The 20886-nt window shown below is 39.3% G+C and overlaps 1 protein-coding gene across 2 annotated transcripts; it reads left to right on the top strand.

Moving 5' to 3' along the window:
• The first annotated feature begins 1557 nt into the window (after positions 1–1557).
• On the top strand, positions 1558–20843 carry aff1 (AF4/FMR2 family, member 1). 2 transcript variants are annotated; one of them, XM_027282135.1, is made up of 20 exons: positions 1558–1936; positions 5488–5608; positions 6583–7428; positions 10000–10041; positions 11245–11331; positions 11838–11871; positions 13132–13189; positions 13879–14020; positions 14152–15177; positions 15267–15355; positions 15457–15685; positions 15852–15946; positions 16820–16883; positions 16978–17114; positions 17225–17296; positions 17582–17675; positions 17818–17861; positions 17956–18194; positions 18340–18455; positions 20633–20843. In XM_027282135.1, the coding sequence occupies exons 1-20, from the start codon at positions 1884–1886 to the stop codon at positions 20699–20701; spliced, it is 3657 nt and encodes a 1218-aa protein (XP_027137936.1). In that variant the 5' UTR covers positions 1558–1883; the 3' UTR covers positions 20702–20843. The 2 variants fall into 2 exon arrangements, 1 of the variants encoding a protein (XP_027137936.1); XR_003462865.1 differs by having other exon boundaries at positions 1559–1936; positions 18340–18600; positions 20633–20745.
• The last annotated feature ends 43 nt before the right edge of the window (positions 20844–20886 follow it).

Here is a 20886-nt window from a genome sequence, read left to right as displayed (position 1 = left end):
AAAGAGCACCCTAGAGAGCACTGCATCACATTTTCACCATTTAAGGGCACCTTATAGTGTGCTGCATCACATTTTCTTACACATGCTGCTTTATTTAACTCTTCTCTAATGCACTTAATCAGCATATCCATCCTACTTGTCTTGTTGAAATCTATAACATGTGATTCATCTGGTTTCTGCTGCAAGCTATGCGCTGAAACCTGCATGAGGAACACTGCCAGTTTCGCCCCTGTGTCATCGAATCCCGAACTCGCTCACCAAAACTGGCACCAAGGTGACAGAGTGAGTCAGAAGACTTTTACATGTGCTTCTGTGTTTCTGGGCACAAGAGTGAATCCCTGCCAGATCCAGAGTTCATGCATTTTTTTTAGCTGTAAACAGGTATGGTATGACATCAACCAGCACAATCACGAAAGGGAGTCGCAGGTGTTTATTAAAACATCAGTGCTTTGTGTGTGCTTTAAGTGTGTTGTGCTGTATTAAAATCACTTTTTGTCTTATCTCTCCATCATTATTCTTTAAATTAGATTCAGGTATTAACATATCACATAAAACAAGAGCAAATTATTTCCATAATTGTAGAATTTAGTTATATTAGTGAGAGCTGCATTACTGAACAAGTGGTCATTGTGTTTTTCACATTGTGCGATGCATTTGAAAAGATTATCCTTCCTCATTTTAAATCTGTTGTCTATATAAGTGGTGTTTATTCACCTTATGATAAGCTGTAAGTGGGATCTAATTGTTTTGTTAGTCTTAAAACATCTGATAAAAGTCCAACAAAAAAACTAAAGAATAACATAAACTGGCTTTGAAGAAAGAAGGGTATTTCTGTCAGGTATAAATTAGGCTTTAAATACAATGTACTCACTCTAATTAAGGAGCAATCCTGATAGGATCTACCTCACTACTGTATAAACCTGCTATAGTCATATATCCTCATGTAGCATATGTTTTTACACAGTCTGTCTGTTGTTTTGTCTGCACTTTATGCAGCCCTTTTGTATTTTGTGTTGTAATGTGTGTGCACATTAATGTAGTCCTGTCTGCACTAGGTTTTATGTTTCACGTAGCCCTTGGCGAAACACTGTCTGATTTCACTGTGTACTGTGTATACGGTTGACTTAACAAAACAGAAGACAAATTACTGCTTAAATCAAAGCATATTATTAGTGTTTTAATTGATTTTTAATGAACTAATATATCTTTTTTTTTAAATTGGTCTGATCTGTCTGCTACTGTCATTCTAACGCAGGAGCCAGGTGGTTAAAAAGCACCCTTTACTGCCACTTTTAGGCTCAAGTCTCAGCTTTTATTATATTATATTTGTGGCTTTATCAATCTCTCTATTGATTAATAAATCTGCTTGTCAACAGAGTGACTTTCAAACGTTGCAGTAGCTTTAAAATCAGCTGTCATGCATTAAAAAAATAAAAAAAGCTTTAGTGAGGACTCATAACACAACTCTGTGGTGAACTTAACACAGATGACTGTACCATGTCTGTCACGCAGGGGTAACAGTGTAAAGTTTGGTCCAACTGTAATGAAGAAACAAAAACAGCACATAATATAGCTCTTAATGGACTCGTTCGCTATACTTACTTTGTATTTACACTTATGACAGTGATTGAATTGCTTTTGAGGTGTTTTCCGACGGGCTTTTACTGCATTGAGTGTATAAAACAGAGGTTGGTCCCCGGATGGCTGAATAGAGTAGAACAATCCAGTAAGGCAGAGAGAGTGGACAACCCAAACACGGTCTGTTAGCAGACAACTATCAAACAACGGCGGCCTGACAGCCATTTAAACCAACAAAATCATCCCCACCGGTAAACAATGTGACCAAGTGAGAAGGACACCGTGGTGAGGACTGTCAGAAACACATGACAACCAACTTTGGTTGTTGTGAGAGACGCACCATGGCATCTCAGCCGAGGTAGGTAGACGCAGCGGCGGCTAGCCGCTAGCTGCTGGCCGCTAGCCTGGGTTAATTAGCTCGGTCTGGGTTAGGCAGCACTTTGAGTCTTTAAGGAAAGTTTCAGCCTGTGAGTCCCGTGAAAAGCGTCACAAGGGAGGTCGTGTGCGTTTGGTAGTTTTGTGTAGTTGATTTAAAACTGACACGCAGGGTTGTTGTTTTGTTTTTTGTGTGTGTGTGTGTTTTTTTTTTAGCTCGATAAGCAGGTCGAGGAGGAGGTGGAATCAGCTGGAAAGAGCTGATGTGATTTTCAGGTTAAAGGGGAGCTGCTGTGTTTATACCAGCTGTCCTGTCTAAGTTAGCGTTTACGTTTGGGTTTTAAAGCCCGTTTATATGCGTATGTATGTCTGTTGTGTTTGATTGACTTGGATTTGGGATAACAAGTTTGAATAACCCCAAAAAAATCACAAAGACAAGTCAGATTCAACCACAACAAATAACTCTGCATATGATCATCTGAGAAGAAGACAAAAGTTTTCCAGTCCATGTTGACACCTTTTTTTTTCTGCCTTTCAATTTAAGAGCACCTATTATGATCCCCATCATTATTTACATATAACATGATGTGGCTGTGACAGATTTGTTTTCACTAATGTTGTTGAATTCATGGCTTGTTCTGTACTTTTAGTATTTTTATAGATTGCTACATGTTGTAATATTGTCTGACTTGTTCTTAGTAAGTGCTGCCTGTCTTGGCAAGGAAACCCTTGGAAAAAGAGGTTTTTAATCCCAGTGGGACCCTTTCTGGTTGAATGAAGGTTAAATAAAATTAAAAAAATATAGAGAGAGGGTAATATTACAGTAGACAGTCAGGATAGAAAAACCTGGTCTTCTAATGCGACTAATTAAAAAAACAGAGTCTGGGAGTGTTACCCTTTTAAAGGCAAATAAAAGTAGACTTAAAATAGCTTTATAGTGGTTGTTGATCATGCATTTCATGTTATATGCCAGTAAGAGCAGAGAAAAGCAGATTGTGATTTCTTTATAGTCTCTTCTTGCAAACTAGTGCCGTCTGCACGGCCACGGGGAAAGGGTGCACTTGCAGCAAAATTGTCAAAAATTGTAGCAATGAGGGAGCTTTTAAAATATCCTCCAGAAGGAAAATCATTACAGAGGAAATATTCAAAGATATGACTGATCTCTTAAGCAGCATGAAAGAAACATGAAGACTGAAGAGAACAAAGTCAAGAGATGACAAAAGTGATATTTAGTGTCTAAAATGTTAAATCTACGACTTACTTACTATAAAATCTGACTTTCATTTTTGTCAGTTTTCTGTCACTCATGAACTAATGAAGTAGTATTCAGACTAAATCCTCTGTTTAGCATCATTGTGGGCTTTTAGCTTGTTGATGCAGGAAGGAAAAGTAACATTTATAGCTGCAACTATGGATTGTTTAATTTGCTTTATTTTTTTCATGTCCGAATTGCTTATATTTTCAAAGTTGATTCAGTTCACTATCATATCTATAGTTTATTGGGGTGTCAGAAAATTGATCTTATATTCATTTTATTTCAGTTTTGACTGTCAAAATCAAAAAAAAATTTTTTGCAGTTGAACTATAAAGTATCATTTTATTTTTGTCAACCCGAAAGTCAGCTTAATCGTGGCTTTGGTGAACTGTGACACCCATTAATAATTTATCATGATCTGTTTCACAACTGAGAAGCTTGAACGTGGGAATGTTGCAGTTCTGGTCAAAGCGATTATTTTTCCTACATTTATAAACTGAAAAAAACACCAGTAGGTCACTCACTCATTCCCAGGTTGCCTCCCTGTCTTTAGTGGCCCTCAGTGGTCACGTCTGGTCAAAGAGGAGATGCTGAACCAGGCACAGGTGTGTGTGTGGCCTTTTGTTTTGGATTGTTTGTTTCTTGAGGTCTTTTGGCTGTTTTGTTACGCTCGGGTGTGTTGAACGTTGCATATACATTTTCGTGTAGCCTACTTTTTGCGTATGAATAGGGACCCTGAAACAAAGGTAACACTTGTTATTTAGAAAACAAGAGGTGCATAGCTACTTTGTTGAACAAAGGAAAATAGTTTTGTGCGTTGTATATTTGATGCATTTATTTCAGTATAATTTCTGTTGTGGCTTATTCTGTAACGTGGGGACAGGTTATTCACCTTTTTTACTCAACATTGAAACATCAGTTTCTGGCATCTGTCATTTGTAAACTGGTACACTCAGAGCTCACTTTTGTCTTGATGAAAGGTTCTCGACTTCGGGCACGAGCAACAGCAAATTATTATATTCTGTTTTAAGGACAGGAAGCAGGGGTAACCATACCACTCAGAATGGCTGACATTGGTCCAAATTGGTTAATGATGAGCTCGCCTGTTAAATAGAGTATTCATGCAGATGTAACAAATTATTAAATGATTAGAGGTTGACCCAATGTTAAGATTAAATCACCGTGTTAGTGCTAATTCTGGACAGTTAATGCTCTGGCTTCATCAATAATTCAGCCCCTGATATTGTCCTCAGCAGCCGTTTCGAATCATTTCTGTAAGGAACTTGTGCTGCATCATCAACATTTACGGTCAGCAACAAAATGTATGTTTCATGTTTGTTTATGAGGTTTAATGTGAGAGTTTAATACAGACACGGTATGTTGTTTTAGGCCTGGGTGTTACTGGGCGTGTGGCCTGTGACTGAGAAGTGCCAGTTTGTTCTGTACCAGTCATTTGGCCAGTCTCTCTGTTAAATTAATGAGTGAGTGCTCATCTGTTTGGCTGAGTCCCAAATCTGTGTGGCTCCACTTGTTGCCATGGAAGTATCCCATTGGGGTTCCTGTGGGTGATCAACACTGCATTTTGGGAAGAAAACTAGCTAATTTTTAAATGTAGATAAACATTCAGTACACTTTAGTTTATTAAAAGTGTTAAAGAAGGCCTGATGCTCTGGGGCCTGCTGTTGTTCCACAATGTAATTTACTATAGTAGAGTAGCTCTTTCTGCCACTGGCATCATAGTAGGTAGCTAGTAGCCGTAATCATCCATTTGATGTGTAGGTGGGCTGCACGTCATCTTAAGGGACTAGAGAGAACAGATGTGAATGTTGCGGTAAATCCTCATGGCGTCTGTGAGTCTAATTACACTCGTCTGTAGATATGATGGGCACTGTCTTCTCCTCTTACACTCTGCAGCTCTGCCCCCAGGGTAGATAGGTCTGTGACAAGATGCCATATATTTGCAGTCTCTAAATTTTCTTTCATCAAAACTGAAAAGGATTGATGCATTATTTTTTGTTCTGGGGTTTAGACGTGTACAAAATCGTAGAAGATGGAGATGTAAACAACAGGCTGTATTGTAATCTCACTCATTAAGTAGTAGAGCGTGTCTTCAATTTTAGTTTGCTGGTGGGATTCCAGTTTTAATATTTAAGGCACCTACTGCCTCTTTACCTCTGGCATCTAACTGGGTAAATATATTTAGCATTAGAGATGAACGATGCACTTTTGAAAATGCAATGCTGATTAAAGACCTGTCTTATTTTTGTAATGTTCCACAGTGTACACAACGAAGAAAGGAACCTTCTTCGCCTCCGAGCATGGGAACAGAGGAACCAAGAAACAAGCCAAGCCAAAGAACTCAACCCGGAGAATGTGCCACTCTTTGGGGAACCGTTCAAGGTAAAGACACACAGCGGACACAGCAGGCGTGAAGTGATGACACTGTCAGACAGTTAACCTCTTGGCAGTGCAGCCTCTAACAGGGGTTCTACTGTAGTTGTATAAATAAAAAGAAATCTCAACAAAGTACAGATTGAATTTTTTAAATTTTAGTTGTTTTTTCCCCCTTTTTATAACTGTAAAGCCTTTTGATCAACTGTGGGTGGGGTTTATAGTATGCTGTACAAATGAACTGACATCACTTGACAAGTAAAAGTAGTAAACATTGGAAAACAGTGAAGGGGAAAAATGATTTAAACAGAAAAAATTAACCTGCATTTGCCGACAAAGGCTTATAGGTTTAGTTATAATGGTCAGTCAGAAGACTGACTGCTGCATCACTAATGTCCACTTTCAGCATCTAATGTGTAAAACTGTGACGAAATTGGTTATCATGCTTTCAATAATAATAATTCTTTCAATAAAAATAACGTAAATTGTCACATTATTAATTAATCTTTGCTACAAAGAGCTGCTTTATCTGTTATTGTTGACACTTTGCGGCATCTTTTATCAGAATACTGACCACAAAAGATGACGTTTTTTATTCAAACAAGTCGAGATGGCAGAAATGTTTTCAGCCTTGAGTGGTGTCTGCACTCTTTCTCTGAGACTGCAAATGGCTTGAATAACCTTTGTTCAGTAAATAAGATAGAGCAGCCTCTATGTAACCTGAAAGGTCAGTGAATCACGCACAACTGTTTGTAAAGCCTGATTACTTGCATTAAGTGCAACTGTTGTGAGCACATCACAGTAACTTAAGGCATGAAAAATGTATTTTTTCTGCAGCGTGATGCAATATATTTTTTTTGTGGACTAAACATAACCAAGGGCATAAGACATTTGGTTCTGTGTTCATAAGATTAAGAACATTTGTAAACTGTGATATTTGTCCTCCGTTAACATTAAAACGTGTTTATCTCTTCTTTTTGTAGACAAACAAAGGGGATGAACTTTCCAATCGAATCCAGAGGATGCTGGGCAGTTATGAAAATGTGAATAATCCCTATCCCTTTGCCATTGAGTCTTTACCCATTCCTAATTATGTAACCTTCTCGCAGTCAGATCAGGGTCAGGCAAACACAGATAAACCAACCAAACCTCCATTCCATAACCAGGCCCATTTCATGTCCACTCAAAGTCAGAAAGCCCCCTCTAGTAACGGTTACTGCTCCCAGCCCACAAGGACGTCCACCGCCTCTTCTTCTCCTAACCACCATGGACATCCATCCACTTTCTCAAATGTGTCTTTGAACCACAGTCAGCTCAGCCACTCAGCACATCAACAAAAGAAGACTGAAACCCACTCAGATCTCAGGGAGCGTGTCAGCCTTCCACAGGAAATGAGTTCTCAGTCTCCTGATGCTAAGCCACTACATTTCCTGGGTTCCAGTGACCAAGATACCACCGACATGGACACTAAGGACACCTATGACAGACATCACCTTCAAGGGTCCACAGATCACCCCTCTGAGTGTGTCAGCAGCGGAGATGTTTCCACATTTAGCATAAAACAGTCCCCCAAAGATGCATCTCTGCCTCAAGCCAACAAGGGCAATGCACTTCCTACCCAGACCTTCCCTTCACTCCTGTCGTCTAAGCAGCCCAGCGTAGTCATGACCCAAAAGCCAACAGCGTACGTGCGGCCCATGGATGGTCAGGACCAGGTGGTCAGTGAGTCACCTGAGCTAAAGCCTTCACCAGAGCCATATGTGCCTCTACCGGAGTTAATCAACAAATCAAACCTGGGCAAAGCAAAGTTATTGCCACAATTTTTGGAGGTGAGTTTATTGTCTTTAATCTCATACCTGTAATATGATGATATGTTTTTTTAAATGTAATATTCCAGGTTAGCTTAGCATAACAAATGGAAACAGAAGAAACACTGTTTTTTGTATAGATCAAACAAACAAGATGAATCCTTGATTGTTGAGCTTTACAGGTGCTGGTAGGTAGTTTTTGATAGGCTAGCTGTTCCCTCCCCGTGTTTTCAGTCTTTATGCTAAGCTAAGCTAACCAGCTATGCATTTTATATTCAGACTGATATTGATCTTCGCATCTAACCCTCAACAAGAAAGCAAATAAGTGTGTATCTCAAAATGTTGAACAACTCCTTTTTATAGCAATAGTAGTAGTAGCAGAGCTGAAATCCTGCTGCCATTACCAGGTCGGCAGCGGCCTCAGTCTGTCAGGCTGATGACGTCAAACCCACAGTGGTCATGGGCTTGTGGGAAGTGGTGTTTCATAAAGGCTGCTATTACCTAAATCCTTAATAAACAGTGATTATACAAAGAAATTACTATCCCTTGATAGACAAATGGAGTGAACCACAGGGCGTAGTGGTGAACAAGGTTATGTCGCCGGGCTGGATTCTGTTGTGATATTCACTACTGCAGATGTGAGTGTGATTTCTGAATTGCATCTTGGTGAAGAAGCTAGAAGTTCCAGTTTTACTTTAGCTTTCAATAAACAAATAACTTGTTTTTATAAAGACAGGACATAAAGTGCAGTGTGGTGTAAATAATAATTATAATTTAGTTCTAGTAGTATATGATTGATTGATGCCTTTTGGAAAAAATAATTCAGCTATTTTACGAGACAATTTTCCTCTTCAGTAACAAAATATTATATCATACATGATATATACATGCATGTCTTGCCATCATTACACTGCAGAATCTCATTTAGTGCTTCGAGTAAGTGTGGGGGAGGTGATAGCAGGAGCAAAGTCTTCTTACTATACTTTTTATTGCTGTTGTCTGGACTTTGATATACTATACAGGCCAAGAGGATTGTGTGTCTGCTGATTTCAGGATGTTCTCTAAAACCTCTCCATAGTTTTGCTTTTCTTGTTTGACTGTTCATTCGTTCAGGTAGGACTTGCTTTGTTTGGGAGAATTTGGCTGAACTCCAGTTCAACTCCATTTATCTGTTCTTTCACACACATTTACACACACAACCCTTGCACCTGCAACACTTCACACCTCCCCCCCTTACCCTCCTGCAGCAAAACAACACAGCTGAATATGCTGCTGTTCTCACTGCTGGGACTTGTCCAGGGCAGGATAGCTTTGCAGTTACTCATTCCCTCATTTCGCACCAACCTTTCACTCCTCAGTTAAATCGCACATCTCCAATAAGCTTTTTATAAATAAAACTTTAGACATTTCAGAAAAAGAGAGAGAGTGTGTGCGTGTTTGTCTGCAGCACACTCAACTGCCTCTGATAACTTCTCCCCTGGGCTTCAGCAGTACAATAAATGAGCTTTGTCACCAACTTACATAACTGCTCTGGGGGCCCATTCAGTCTGACCTTATCTCAAACACTGTCCATTCAGAAGGAAAAACTGAAAGACGGGACTGAAAACAAACTGAAATGCAGCCTGTTGACTCATTCACTCACGCAGTATTTATCTGATGTTTGGGTTGGCCTAAGCTGCTGCCTGATACGGGGTATGCTGTCAATCATCTAGTTACTGAGGCTGGAGTTAGTTAGGATGTGGTATAGGACTCTGATACTGATTTATGTTTGTAATAAATCCCCACCTCCATTTTATATATCAGTGAGACAGAATATCTATCTTTTAGGTCGGTCTGTTCTTTTTCCCTCTCAGGACACACACTTGCTTGTAGGCCTATTTTCAATATTTGCTATTACAAATAATTTGTCTGTGTTCTGTGGAAGCTTTGAAATGCCTAAATTAAAACAAATACAATACACACATATTTCTTTTTTTTATGCATGTATCTATTATCCCATGACTAAATGCAGAACATATGATGAAAGGACAGTTGTTTAGCTTTCTGTCTCTAATAAGTGAATAAATAGAGTTTTTAGCGTGACGTAATTAAAATCAAATCATGCCCGTCAAGCTGTGATTGGACAGTTAGTTGTTTTTTAATTGAGACAGAAAGTCTGAACAATTATCCCTTTTTTTTATTTGATTGTGACACATTAATGTATATATGAAAAACAATGGTTTTCACTTTTCTTCGATTTCCTTCTGCTATATTTTATGTGTTTTCATGTTACACACACAGATGATTTGCCACAGTGCAGTAAGATAAATGTCAGCTCTTGTATTACAAGGCTACTAGAGATGGATATGCTGCTTTGTGGGTGAGATATAGTTGCAATGACCACATGCAGCATATCGACAACAAGGAGTAAACAATCTGAGATGAAAATATGGGTAGGATAAAGGCAGTTTTATTATCTCAGCCTGTCAAATACCATAAATGATTTGCCCTGTAAAAAGAAACAGCTCCTTAACAATCCTTTCTATGTTCATGTTATAATTTCATTCGCGTTGTAAATAAAATAATAACTCATAATTCCTTTTGTTTCTACAGACAAGGACAAATGAAGCACAGTGTGTTGAGGACATCTTGAGGGTAAGTCCATTTATCCAATCCAATTATGGTAATTTTTCCATACAACATGTTGATATGAGAACTGTGGCTGCTGGCTGCGTCACAATAAAAGCATTCCAGTGATTTGTTGTTGAAAGGCTTTTTTCACTTAAAGCAGCAGCACGATGTGTGCTGATACCACACGAAATGAGACTGCACAAGTCATGTTGTCCGATTGTTTATGTGGATTGACATATTTTTACAAACCGTGTTACCTGGTGCTGTGGTATTAGAGCATCGGGCTATTATGTTGAGATGATGTAGCTGTAAGAAAAGTTGACTGCACAAACACACGTTTCTAGTTGCTCAACAACCTCTACGGACTTAAGCAACTGCTGATAAGCTTTTCTTTAGCTCTCTTGCAACAGTCTCCTGCTCTGCGTCTACGCTGTTTTGTTTTTTTTATCATTGCGTTTCTGTGTATTTTTCAATTGTTCATTCACCTCACAGCTCTACCTCCCAAACATCAGCATGTTCAGTAATGTGAGATTTTAAAATAACATTTTTATTCCCTGATTGTTTTCTGAATAAAAATGTTCTGAATCTTGTCCATGACATCTTGCAGAACATCAATGCTTTGCAACAGCCTTAACTGATTTGTGTCAGAGTTTAATTGAATATATATATTTACTGTATTAGCATGTTGTGTCATTAGTGTTCTGTTCGGACATTTTCGACTGGTTATCAGAGGCTCTAATGTGTGAAAGGAACTTTTTCTCCACACCATCACACTGCCACCAGTGGCCTGTATTGTTTGGCACCAAAAAGCATTGTTACCTGGACTGCTGTAATTTGAGCTGGATTCCTCTGACAAGGCCACACATTCCTTGAATTTTTGCTGGTGTTGATGAGCTGTGATGAGCTTTGAAAGAAGTTTTTGTTTTTCCTTCCTTTTTATCTTCTTTTCTTTCCAGTACAGTTATAGGAAAAAATCAACTTTTCCTAATAACAAAGTTGATGAGTTTTAATTTAAATGTAAAATGTTGTAATTTGGCTGCAAAGTAAATCGGTCAGCAATCAGTTACTATCATGTGACTGTCACTATATTCTAATACACAGGGGGGAAAGTTTGAATCAGATACTGGGAAGGAAAGAAGAGAGAGTACGCCCGCATGGATTACAACACTGCATGTTTTGTGTTGTGTTGCTCCTGACATATCACACTCTTTGTATTCCGCCCCACAGGAAATGACCCACTCATGGCCCCCTCTCCTGACGGATATTGACACACCTCGTACAGGTGAACCCTCCAGTTCCCCGTTCCCAGTCAAGGTAAGAGTTTAAAGGTTGAGACTTAATGAAATCTGTCTTGATTTTATGCTTACTGGCTCTGCTCTGTGCACAAGAGGAAAGTAATCCTGCATCACCTTTTTACATGAAGTAAGAGGAGAGAGGACAAAATCCTAGTGATGCAGAAAATTGTTTAACTGAATGTTCAGTAATTTAAAGCTCTTTGATTTTGCCAAATTAAGGTAATTTCTGTGGTGTGGTGGAGGGATACTCATTGAAAGTCACAGATTGGCTCTGCTGCCTGAACCAGTATGCTAGAAACACTGCAGCTGTGTAATGGCCTACCCATTATCAGATAATTTACCAAACATGTGCATGTGTCCCAGGGGTTTATAGTTTCCATTCGGTACTCACAACTCACATGGGGGTGAATTTTGATTCAACATGTTATGTATATTCATGGTACACAGAGGATGATTCGCCTTGACAAATGTGCAAATCTAAATCAAATGTTTGACCCAGATTAAAGCTTTTTTCCATCTCCACAGGAAGCTGAGCATGTCTCTTCATGTCCAGAACAAAGTGAGTAATGGCCGAATTAAGCTATATATATATTTTAGGCTCAGAACAATGATGAACAGTGATGTAGACGTGATGTTAATGCATCATCGTAGGGTTAATGTGTTATTTCTGTGATTGATCTCTCATCAGCTCCTCTTCTTCTCTTCTTTACTTTTCTTTGTTCTTCTCTTTTTATCTCTTTTTTTCCTTTTCTTTTCTGCTTCTGTTTTTTGTTCTCCTCTTCCTCGTATTTTGTGTTTTAGGAATATTTTCTTTTTTCTGCCTTCAAGTGAAGATGTTATAGTTTCCCCTTGAAGTAGTTCAATAAAGGGATTGTAAAAAACTACTCTTCTCTTTCTTTAGTCGTCTCTTCCCCCTCTTTTCCATCTCTTCTTCTTCTCTACTGTCTTTCTACTGTTTTCTGTTTCAATGGCATCTTGTACAACCACAGTGCCCAGTGCTGGCCACAAAATACCAGAGGAGAGAAACAACCCTACAATTTAATCTCAAATTAGCCTCCACTGAGATAAAGAGGCAGTCATGTAGAAGAGAGGAGGATTAATCTCTCACTATTCTCAGGCCTTCTCTTTTATTGATGTCAAATATTAGTGTTGTTATATCTTTTACTTATTTCTAGTCGGCCTTGTTTTTGTGTCTTACTGATCTCCATCATTTACTGCACCTATTTCTGTTTGTTCCTTTTTTCTTGTGTGATTTTGTTTAACTATTAATTTCCAAGTGACTCATTAGAGGATCAGTCAGCTGTACTGTCATTAGTCTCCCAGCTGTTGAAGTTTACATTGACAGTAAATACATAATGTGACCAGATCCGTCCAGTCAGTACAAAAGCATCTGATTGTTAATGTATTAGTCATCATAAGTTGTGACAATTGTTGCTCAGTATGAGACAGTTGTTCAGTCAGTCAGATATTAAACTTTTATTCCCAGTAGTGTGTGTGTGTGTGTGTGTGTGTGTGTGTGTGTGTGTGTGTGTGTGTGTTCTGTGTGTCCTACCTAACATTACACTGAGTTTTTGTGCAACAGATGTGGAATTTAGGAAGGTGTGGGAAATACTAATAAAACATTTTAGGAACAGGTTTCTGTGTTGCTGCATGATGATGAAAGCCTGAAAACCCTCTTCTTGACATAAATGGTGTGGGTATCCTGATTTAAGACTCTAATGAAGTGTAGCAAAAGTCAAATAATCTTTGCTGCTGGAGATCTTTAGTTTAAGGAAAGCTCAGCTACATTTCACATGATCCAAGTTTTTTTCCTTTCCAGAAAAATATGACTCATCTCTTGCTGATCCACCCCAGCTCATCCAGCAGACCTCCTCATCGTAAGTGACTTCTCAAAAAAAACATTTTTTTGTTATTTTCCAAAGATGACACATGGCTGAGAGTACTGTTGTATGTTACTGTGCCTCAAAGAGAATCAGTGATTTCATGCAGTTTATTCAAAACAGTGTCTTTACCAGTCGGCTTCATCAGCGTTTCTGCCAAAGCTTTACAGACAGACAGACAGAATCAGTTGGTTTCAGTTTGCTGTGAATTAAACGTGACTACAGTTCACATCAAAGAAGCATTTTACAAACTGTATAAGACTTTGCAAATAAATAATAATATTAGAAACTAATGATTATTTCTGCAGATTATTTTCTTAATCTTTTTATGTATTCGATAGTGATAAAATATTTTAAATAATTGAAGTAATTTGTTTTATTTGACCACAGAAATAACAAAGGAAATCAGCTGGAAACATGAAAAAAAAACTAAAAAGATGTTAGTAAAAGGAATAATCAACTACCAAGATAGCATGTTAATGTTAATCAGTTTGTAGTTCAACTAATTTTGTAGAATTTTAAAGTAGTAAAAACACGTTTCCTATCACTCTCTTTCTCGCACGTAATGTTTTGCTAAACGCACTATTTACCAGCATGGCATGCTTGTCATTTAATTATAACTATAACACTGCTGTGTCATATTATTGTGGTGTGTGTGTGTGTGTGCGTGTGTGTGTGTGCTGTAGTTCATTTGAAGCAGCACATTCCAGAGGGGTAGAGTCCGCCAGCTCCAGCGACTCAGAGAGTAGCTCAAGGTCAGAGTCGGACAGTGAAAGCAACACAGAGGAGCCACCTGAGCACCCAGTGAGCAATCCCGTGAAAACCGAGGTAATTTACCGCTTGTCATTATTGTACTTATTACTATATACTTATTACTATACTACTATATTGAATGAATGACACGCAAACGTGCATTCTCTTAACTTCTCATTCTTTCCAATGTTTCTGTCTTTTTATAGCCTGATGCTCCAGTTGTGACCCATGTTGATTGGCAGTTGGGAAACTGGATCAGGTCCAGCCAGCAGAACTCCAGCACTGAATGTCAAAGCGGCGCACATGCCTCCGAGAGCCCCTCTCGCAAACTGCCACCACCCACTCAAAGCTCCAAGCTCTCCAGTGTAGAGGTGGTTGACCCCAGCAGGGAGTCTAAACCTCAGCTTTCTTCTCACCAGAAAGAGTTCACTGATAACCTTGGAAAACCTCAGCAGTACAGTGAAGGCCCTCAGGACAAGTATAACCAGCAAAGTAGCCAAAAATCCCCTTCTGCTGATTTGAGCAGCTGTAGCAGGAAACTTTCATGCAACACGTACTCCTCAAAACCAGGGAAAGCTGGTTGCTTGGATCGCACTGTAGCAGCGCATGGAGTGAAGTGTGAGGAAGTTGTAGCCACGCGAGACAAAGACCCGTGTTTCATAGATAGACCCAAGGTAAAGACGAAAACGGGACATAGTAAGAAAAGCAAGAACGGCAGTGACACTAAAAGAGACCGTAAGAGGACTTCTAAACACACGTCACTTGACAAGCGTAAGGCTGGATCAGAGCCTGACGTCAAGCTGGGTGTGTATGATCATTGTCCATCATGTGGTGTACAATATCCAAACCCCTGCTCCTGCCCCACCCAAAGTCCTGCTCAGCCCGAACAGCTGTCTTCTGCCCCTTCAGTCAGAGTCAGTTGTAGCAAACCAAAGTCCAAGACTGTCTGTACGGAGGGTACCAAGATCCCTCACAAAACAACCCACAAACACCCAGAGAAGACTGGGCATACAGCCAAGAGTTCTCGGGAGCCCCACAGGCCTCCCAGATCTCTACTGGTGAAGATTGATCTAAGTCTGCTCTCAAGAGCCCCCCAGACCTCCGGCAACCACCAGGAGATACCTGGCAATATAAAGAGATCAGCACTGGTCACAGAGCAAGATGGAGGAGGCAGCAATGCTTCAACAGCACAGAAACTCACCAAAACCAGCAAGAAGAGTATACCTCAAAATGTAAGTAATAAGAAAGGTTGCTCTAGTTAGAGTACGTGTACATAATGAAAGTCTGTTTTTACTTTAATGCGTGATGTGTTGTCTTCTAGGTTGAGGTAGACAATAAAACTATTCCCAGAAAGAAACCAAGGCTGGATAACAAGAATACCTCAGCGACTCAAACTTCTATCAAACTGGAGTAGGTCCCCTAAATCAGAGGCATCCCGTACTTGTTTCCATTGTGGGTATGTATGTGAGTCAAGTCAGATCACTCAAGCTCTTTCATCTTATCACCTGCAGGAGCTCCAACAATTCAACAGAAGACCATGAGCGAAAGAAGGCCAAGAAAAATCCTGTTCCTTTGCAGCAGCCTGTGACACCCAAAGACACAGCGAAAGAGTCAAAGTTACACAAACGTCGTTCTGGGGAGATGCGGGAGTCCAGTAAAGAGGCCGCCGTAAAGAGCAAAGACTCCTGCAAGCACAAGAAGAGCAGTGGAAAGCACACAGAGCACCCACACTCTGAAAAGGTAACTGTCAGCATAAAACCACCTAGCTTATGAAGTTAGTGCATTTACTAAACAAGCTTCTGCAAGTTCTTATAGATTTAATGATTGTTGGTTATTAATAATTTTTTTATATGAGAAGGTTAACATGTAAAAATGTAACCAAATGTCTGCCCTGTGATCTGAGCAGAAGCCCCCAAAGAGCAGCCTCTCCGTCCCATCATCATCTTCACAGCCAGCCAGGGAATCTTTGACCAACAGGCCTTTGCTTAGATTCGACGAGAGGTAAAAATCCTTTCTACTGGGCTGTTATGTTGTTCTAAAATACAGTTTTATATTTGATATGTTTGATATGTTTCCAGTCTGTGTTTTCACATAGCTGGATGTACTCCCCAAATAGTGATATCTCCTCTATTATCAATCTGGTTGCATGAGTTTTTCTATGAGGAAAGAAAATGTAAATGCAAGAGGCAGTTGTAAGATCTCAACCCCAGAGATGATGTTGGTCTAATCTGTGAACTAGAACCTTTTTAAAATGAAGCCACGCACATATGGTAACTACAGTAACAAGACAGTATAGACGTTACAACTAAGGAGACGACAGCTCTGCTGCTGTTAAATTTGTTTTCAAAGTGTGACCATTGTAGATTAGAGCACCAGTTCTCCAGATGCTTTCTTTCTCCTGTGTGGCCTCTGTCTGTAGTTAACTCTGAACAGCACACCTGTATAACCAGACTCAAGGCAGTACGTGTTACGCGTGTGCAAGCTGGTCATCATTTTCTGTTGCTAGATTTTTGCCTTCTGTAATGTAAAATATATTACATATAGCTAATATGAATCTAACCTGTAATGTCATAAATGAATCAAGTTTATTTTTCAGTGACTGATTGTCATCAAGTTTAATTCCTGGTGAAGCTCCTCGTGTTCATGGTCGCAATTAAAGATTTTACTGATATGCTTACATTGGGTCTAAAACGTGGGAGGTCTTGAGACAAGTTACGTATCATTCAGGACATTTATACTCAGAATAGTATTTCAGTAACAGTAGGCAGGACCAGAGAAACCTGCAACATTTCTGGATTGGTATTTAAAGTGTTCCCATCAATGATGACCTTTCTTGTGTTATTACTTCTCTTATAATGAATCTTTCACCTGTAGGCAGTATCCAGTGAAGCATTACATAAAGGAGGCCAAAAAACTGAAACACAAAGCAGATGCAGAGGTAAGTTAATTTACTAAAAATGACTGCAGCCTAGTAATACATGTAAACTAATAACCAAATTGTGTTTGTTTCTGCTCTTTCTTCCTCTTTGTAGTCAGATAAGCTCAGTAAAGCTTTTAACTACCTGGATGCGGCCATGTACTTTGTTGAGAGTGGCATTGCCATGGAAAAAGATCCACAGATTTCAATGTCTTCCCACACCATGTTTGCAGAGACCGTGGAGCTGCTCAAGTTCGAACCTATTTTTATTATCATTGATTATCTGCACTATCAGATGCTTGCTGCAAGTTCAAATGAAAGATTTTGCATTAGTTTTACCGATACGTTCTCCACTCTCACAGGTTTGTACTAAAACTTAAGAACTCAGTGGATCCCTCTGCTCCACCCTCAGAAAGGGACTTTTTAGCTTTATGGTAAGGTGTAGATGATGTTTTATGTGTTTTGTTGCATGAGAGCTTCCTAACATTACTACTGGTAGCTTAGCTGTATGCATTTGTACAATCTTGAAATTATTTTCCAGCTCAATGCCTTATTGCTCATGCCTTACATGTAAAATATAGAGCCTGTGTGTTAATTGAATGCATCATTGATCTCAGGCTTCGCTTCACAAACAAGATACAGCTACACAATGCAACAAACCAGTGTGTTCTTCGATGAATCATGTGAATAATCCAGTAACATCTAACTGTGTCCTGTAGTTTGAAGTGCCAGTCTCTCCTGCAGATGGCCATGTTTCGTCACAAACACAAAACTGCACTCAAGCATTCAAAGACCCTCACTGATCACTTCAATGTAAGTACAAAAAAATGACCACTCTGCCATTGGAATTGTTTTGTAATTATTTAGGTAATAATTGACATAATTGAATTCACTACTTAAGTAATCAGGTGGAAAAGTAGCAGTTACAGTTAATATTTTGTTTTGCTTCTTTCAGAACTCTGCTCAGAAAACACACGATCCTTCTTTCTTAACATCAAAGTAAGTCTGTACTTTGCACATTAACCTTCACTGTTTTTGCCTAATGCACCATGTGGTAATAAGTATAAGACGACTTTTTACCTGTGTCTTACAGGGTCACAAACACCCCGTCCCCCATGCCCAACATGCCGTCTCCAGTCATCACATCCACCAGCTCAGGTCCAGGCTCCAACCACAGCAGCAGCGGGTTGGTTGTGGACCCTGTCGCCAGCACCGTGGTGGTTCCCCAGGCCATTGAACGGGTGGCATTCACATATGTCAACATCACTACGTTATTCTTGAGCGCCCATGACATCTGGGAGCAGGCGGAGGAGCTGGCACACAAAGGCAGCGGTAAGAATGGATGGAATGGCACCTACCTGTCAGTCAAAGAGGTTATTTATGCATAACTTCAGTACAGTTGTCATGTATGGGGAAATTGGCTATAAAGGACAAAACCCTTTTATATTTATTATGTTTTTTCATGTTTATGTTTCAGGTATGCTGACAGAGCTGGACACAGTTATGGGTCCACTCAGCCTGGCGTCTAGTATGAGCGCTATGGTCCGTTATACGAGACAGGGGGTCTACTGGCTGAGGCTTGGCAGCCAAAAGGTAAAGTGACCAACAATCCTGCTCCTGCTACTCGATGTCTGCAAACCCTTCCAGCTGCCTCTCGCTCCTGGCCTGTCCCTCAGACTTTGTACCAGCCGTCTTTTTCTTGACTTCACACGGACGTTAAACTCATCTCATGAAAAAGGTAGACTGATATCATCTCGTGCGTGTCTTCAAGGATACCACACTGATCATTGCACTTGTTTATTCATTTTCTTTTTCTCTCATGTCCACAATGGTGTGTCTGTCTGTCTCTCTGGCACTTTTATGAACTTTGGTTACATCTGTTGTAATCCACACATTTCATGTTTAGCACCTGCTTTGTACCTTCCTGTCCCTCGTGTCAGCTGATATCATGGAGTCACATGTGAATCATCTCTGGATGGAAACATCAAATAGAACCAAAAGCTCCATTTGGTGGCTCCGTGTCTTTTACACAGCCTTATTACGTGGTTGTGGCGCAAGTACTGACACAAATCTTATTTATTATCACAACTTTTGTTATTAATGTTACTATTATGATCAGTAAAACTGAAGGCACTTAAATCATTTTTCAAGCGTATCATGTTTAAACTTCACCGAACAGTTTTTTCTAATTGATTTTATTTCATTTCTCTTAAAAAGAGATTCAGTTTCCCTGTTTCACTCAGAAATATTGGTTTGATTTGGATTCAGGGATTTTGTATTTTTTAAAATACTGCATTGTATTTCTCCCACAAATCGGCCAGGTGATAGTTCAAGCATGCAGGTCCCACCTGGATGAAGTCATTTCTTGTAACACTTGTGACACAGTATAATTTTGACTATGTGGGAAGTCGAGCTAATCCCCATCTGTATTTTTAGTTGGGTTTTTTTCAATAGATGTTGCCAGCTCTCCACTTCTTGTGCAATAATAAGTGCATTTATAAGGATGAATTAAAAACCAACACGTGGCATACCGTTAATTAGACATCTGTCCTCTCAGAACAAAATACATATTGAATGTAGGTTGAATTATGTGTGTTGCCCACAGCAAAGACAAATTCGGATCATGATAAAATAAAGATGCATTTTGTGTGAAAGCGGTGAAGTCCAAGAAGTCATCGTGTATAAGGGAAAAACCATTTCCTTCGAAGGTCTTACCTGTCTGCTCCTGTAAGGCGCCGCTCTGTGTCGCAGTCGATGCTGATTGGAAAGTGATTGAATTGTTCTTTTTTGTTGTTGTTATGATGGTTGGAGGCTGCAGCGTAATGGCAAGCAGTGACTAGTTTGTCAGATCAAAATGAGATTTTAGAAATACAATTTTCCTTCTAATGGAAATTATACAAGTATCAAAGTAAACATCTTATTCTAGAGGATTCTTGTCCACAAATACTTGCAAGAACAGAAAAAAGGGGGAATAATTTGACATCCCCGATTTTTCCTTTTAGTGTAAAGTGGTGGATGTTGTGCTTCACGTTGGCTGTCAGTTTGAGTTTCCCTTGACGTATAATGGAACTACCACAGATTTTCACCAGATATGAAACTACAGTAGTGTCCCCTCTATTTGTTTTTGCACCTGTAAGCTGCTTTCCTCTGTTTCCCACACTTTTGTTGAGTGGCAAATGTTGAGTTGCAAAATGTTTACCAGATCTGTGGGGTAGAATAAAATGGCCAAATGATAGCTTACTAAAGAATGCACTTTTTTGAGTATTTGTAGTAAATTTCAGTGTGTTATTGGACAAAAAGACAGACTGTGCTTGTCTTTACTCTTGTTTATTGTAACTTTGATTCTGAGCAATAAATCATGAGTTTTGTTGGCTTGTTGGTGAGGTGTTGACATCACAAATTCTTATTGGTACACAGGAGGACACAAAAATGATCAGTATAAAATGTTGATAATGAATACCATCTGCTTTTGGCATGTTTCGCTTGTTAATTCATTTGGTGTGTCTGTGCAGTTACACGATAAAAGGGCTAAACAAGGATCACAAAGTGCTCCTAACTTTATTTTCTCACATAAATGATGATATTTTTTTAAGTAAGGAGTGAGTACACTGGTGCCATGGCGTTTGGGATTATTTTTTATGTACGGATCATCAGCAGGCTGCTGTAGAAATGATCGAAAGAGTTTCTTACTGCAGATGTCTACACTGCACGAGCTCATTTTGGCATTCGACATTCAGAAATTGTGCAACAGTTGTTGTTTTTTTTTTCAGTGTCCTTGTCTTTTCAAACCTGTGGCTTTTTTTTCCCATCATCCTCGACTGTTGGTGCTTCATCTATGAATTTCTTCGCAGCAAGTTTACACCTCTTGTCCAAATAATTATTTAGTGGAAAAATTTGAAGGATGCTTTTTTTTTCCTTTTTGTGAAATATGTAAAGAATTTGTGTTGCAGTGTACAGAGATGAATAAACACTGGAAATGAGTTTTTGGTTGTTTATTCTCATTTTTATCAAAAAAAAAAAGAAA

This window comes from Larimichthys crocea, chromosome IX (genome assembly GCF_000972845.2).
Source record: "Larimichthys crocea isolate SSNF chromosome IX, L_crocea_2.0, whole genome shotgun sequence".
NCBI lineage: Eukaryota > Metazoa > Chordata > Actinopteri > Sciaenidae > Larimichthys > Larimichthys crocea.
This window is presented reverse-complemented; position numbering and strand designations above follow the sequence as displayed.